Source organism: Papaver somniferum, chromosome 11, assembly GCF_003573695.1.
Source record: "Papaver somniferum cultivar HN1 chromosome 11, ASM357369v1, whole genome shotgun sequence".
NCBI lineage: Eukaryota > Viridiplantae > Streptophyta > Magnoliopsida > Ranunculales > Papaveraceae > Papaver > Papaver somniferum.
This window is the reverse complement of record NC_039368.1, coordinates 67,387,371-67,391,269: the sequence shown is the minus strand read 5'-3', so window position 1 is coordinate 67,391,269 and position 3,899 is coordinate 67,387,371. Positions and strand designations below refer to the sequence as shown.

Genomic DNA, 3,899 nt, shown 5'->3' with positions numbered 1-3,899 from the left:
AACCTTCACATGTCCATTTGGTACTTTTGCTTACAGGCGTATTCCTTTTGGGTTGTGCAATGCACCCGCAACATTCCAACGTTGCATGCTAAGTGTCTTCTAGGACATGGTTGAGAGATTTCTCGAGGTCTTCATGGATGATTTTTCGGTTTTAGATCCTCTTTCGATGAATGTTTGCACCACCTTACACTAGTTTTAAAACGTTGTAAAGAAAAGAACTTAGTCCTTAATTGGGAAAAATGTCATTTTATGGTTAAATATGGAATAGTGTTAGGACGTGTGGTGTCCTCTAAGGGAATAGAAGTTGATAAAGCCAAGGTTGACCTAATTTCAAAATTAAGACCATCTAAGAATGTAACAGATGTTAGATCTTTCCTTGGCCATGCTGGATTTTATCGTCGTTTCATAAAAGACTTTAGCAAGATTGCCTTACCTCTATCGAACCTACTTGCTAAAGATACTGCTTTTGTATTTGATGAAGCCTGTGTTCAAGCTTTTGAGAAGCTTAAATTATTATTGACTTCTTCTCCTATCATCCAACCACCCGATTGGAACCTCCCATTTGAACTCATGTGTGATGCGTCCGATTATGCGGTTGGTGCTGTCCTTGGCCAACGACGTGATAAAGCACCTAGTGTGATTTATTATGCTAGTAGGACCCTAAACGATGCCCAGTTAAACTATACTACTACTGTTAGCCATCATTTTTGCTTTGGAGAAATTTAGATCATATCTCCTAGGGTCTAAGGTCATAGTCTATTCTGATCATGCCGCACTCAAATATCTCCTTTCAAAGAAGGACTCAAAACCTCGGCTGATCAGATGGGTTTTGTTATTCAAGAATTTACTCTAGATATTCGTGATAAGAAAGGGTCTGAAAATGTAGTAGCTGACCATTTATCCCGTATTCTTGATGAAACTAGAGATGATGAGATACCAATCCATAATACGTTCCCCGATGAACAATTATTTTCCATCTCTGAGTTACCCTGGTTTGCTGACATTGTTAATTATTTGGTAACTGGTCAAATGCCTGACCATTGGTCTAAACATGATAGAGTTAAGTTCTTGTCTGAGGTTAAATATTTTTTCTGGGATGATCCATACTTATTCAAGTACTGCCCTGATCAGATCATCCGTCGTTGTATACCTGACAACGAAATCTCCAGTGTCTTGACTTTTTGTCATTCTGGAGCTTGTGGGGGTTTAGTTCTAAGAAAATAGAAACGAAGGTTTTGCAATCCGGTCTTTATTGGCCAACTCTGTTTAAGGACTCCCACCTATTTTGTCAAAGTTGTGAAAGATGTCAGAAATTAGGGAAGTTGACCCGACGTAATATGATGCCACTTAGTCCTATACTAATAATAGAAATATTTGATGTGTGGGGTATAGATTTTATGGTTCCTTTTGTCAATTCCTATGGAAACTTTTACATCTTATTAGTTGTTGACTATGTGTCTAAGTGGGTTGAAGCAATAGCTACAAAGACAAACGATCGCCACGTTGTGATCAAGTTTGTTAGAGATAATATTTTATCTCGATTTGGTATGCCTAGAGAAATCATTAGTGATGGAGGATCCCATTTTTATAACCGGTCTTTCGAGACGCTCATGAAGAAATACTCCATTACCCATAAGGTTTCTACACCTTACCAAACTTGTGGCCAAGTAGAAGTGTCTAATAGGCAGATCAAACAAATTTTAGAGAAGACCGTAAACCCTAGCCGAAAGGATTGGTCTTTGCGCTTAATAGAAGCTTTGTGGGCTTACTGAACCGTTTTTAAGACTCCACTTGGGATGTATCCGTATAGACTTGTCTTCGGTAAAGCCTGTCACTTGCCTGTAGAATTAGAACACCGAGCTTATTGGGATATTAAACGGCTAAATTTTGACCTACCTACTTCTGGTGATAACCGTAGACTTCAGCTCAATGAGTTAGAAGAAATTCGTAATGATTCTTACCAAAATGCGAAAATTTACAAGGAGAAAACCAAAGTTTTTCACGACAAATCAATTCTTCGAAAGTCGTTTACACCAGGCCAGAAAGTTCTCTTGTATAATTCTCGCCTTCACCTTTTTCCTGGTAAGCTTAGATCTCGCTGGACTGGCCCATTCTATGTCAAGACCGTGTATCCGCACGGTGCTATTGAGGTTAGGAAGCATGATACTGGAGAGACTTTTAAAGTCAACGGTCAGCGGTTGAAACCATTTATCGAATTGACCAACCCTGAAGTGGATACAAATTTACAGGATCTCGTTTATCACGACTAATTTTCTGCAGGTACTTCTTTTTTTTTATAAGTCAAAAAAATGTATTAATGATGATAACAATATTTACAAGTAGTTTACAAGAAAAAGAGGTCAGGAAAACCTCAAAAAACTCATAAACTATTTAAATCTAAAATACTCCACATTTGGATATTCTATTGTACTCAAAAAATTTGGACGCCCAACATAATGCATTCAAACTTCATTATCAAAAGAACACCCCTTTTTAGCCATTTGATCCGCTGAAAAATTAGCTTCACGAAAAGTATGAATAAAACGGACTGAATCATAAGAGTGACGCACATCCAACCATCTCTGTTGCGCAAACTAAGGAATCGAATTCTCTTCAAAAGCCTTAATCACACTAGTAGAGTCTGAACGAATAAGAATTCGCTGAAAACCCCACTGTCTCGCCCACTCCAAGCCAACAATTATGCCATACATCTCTGCCAAATAATTGGTTGTAATACCAAGTCCAATGCTCATCGCTCCTAGCATATTGCAATCAGCATCTCTCGCTACAACTCCAGCACCTGCTACAACCGGGTTGCCACGAGCCGCCCATCACAACAAAGAAGTAATTCATTGCTCTCCGGAGGCTGCCAATAACAAGGAACAGGTTCCACATGCTTCACCTTTCTATGAGCAACTCTAAAAAGGTTCAAAATACGGACATCTTCAACTGAATTGTACATGAAACTCTTCAACTGGTAAGAGTACTCATGAATAAGCTTAAATACACGTTGTTTAAAAAAGTGTAAATTTGTTGTTTGTTTTTCATACACACACTTGTTACGAATGAACCATAATTCAGACCTTACCACCAGATTCGCCACAAGCCATAAATCCTTGATAATTCTACTACGACCCTTAGCTGCCTTGTAAGAAATAACCAGATTTGAGTTAGGTTTTAAACCAAACATAGCAGAAATCCAAAGCCGGGCCTGAACAGCAAAGTTGCACGACCATAAACACATGTTCCAAAGACTCCTCATCACATTTACACACCATACACTTGTTCGGAAAATAATGTTTGAACCTGCTTTTAACTTTATCTAAAGTAGCGCAAGCACCCCTTAAGAATTTCTAATTTTGAGCAGTTAAATTTGGATGAACAGCTGAAGTCAAGCTAATCCCCTCCATAGCAATGTATTTAGTACGCACCAATTCCTTAGCAGATTCAACAGAAAATTTACCTTTGAAGACCGGCATCCAAACTTTTCTGTCACTTCCCATATGCAGCCTAGGTAGGTTGTTCACGTCAACACCTGCAGAAAGAAAATGCTCCATGTGCTCCTCCGGGATCAGCCAAGAGCCTTGCTGAATCAAATCACTCACACGAGCCTGCCTATCTAAGTCCGTGCGATTCAAAACGTCAGAAATACTCTTTTCACCGTACCATATATCATAGTAAAGTGAAGTAATTCTGCCATCCCCTATAAGAAATTTAGTATTCTGATCCACCACCTTGTAAACCCAACGGATTCCAGCATGAATTGTTGATTTTACACCATACTCCTTAAATTTGCCATTTCTATACGTAAATTTTGTTTCCAAAAAACGAGACCAGGCTTTAGAAGAGTATTTGATATTCCACCAAAGTTTCATAAGCAAAGCCATGAATTGTTGATT

General features: G+C 38.7%; 1 protein-coding gene across 1 annotated transcript; it reads left to right on the top strand.

Annotated features, from left to right (window-relative positions):
• The first annotated feature begins 1,796 nt into the window (after window positions 1–1,796).
• LOC113324506 lies at window positions 1,797–2,270 on the top strand. Its single transcript, XM_026572829.1, has one exon. It carries the CDS (start codon window positions 1,797–1,799, stop codon window positions 2,268–2,270), a length of 474 nt encoding a protein of 157 aa, XP_026428614.1.
• The last annotated feature ends 1,629 nt before the right edge of the window (window positions 2,271–3,899 follow it).

Excerpts from the sequence above, each read along its gene's own strand:
- LOC113324506 (XM_026572829.1), top strand. The coding sequence starts at position 1,797 with ATGTATCCGTATAGACTTGTCTTCGGTAAAGCCTGTCACTTGCCTGTA.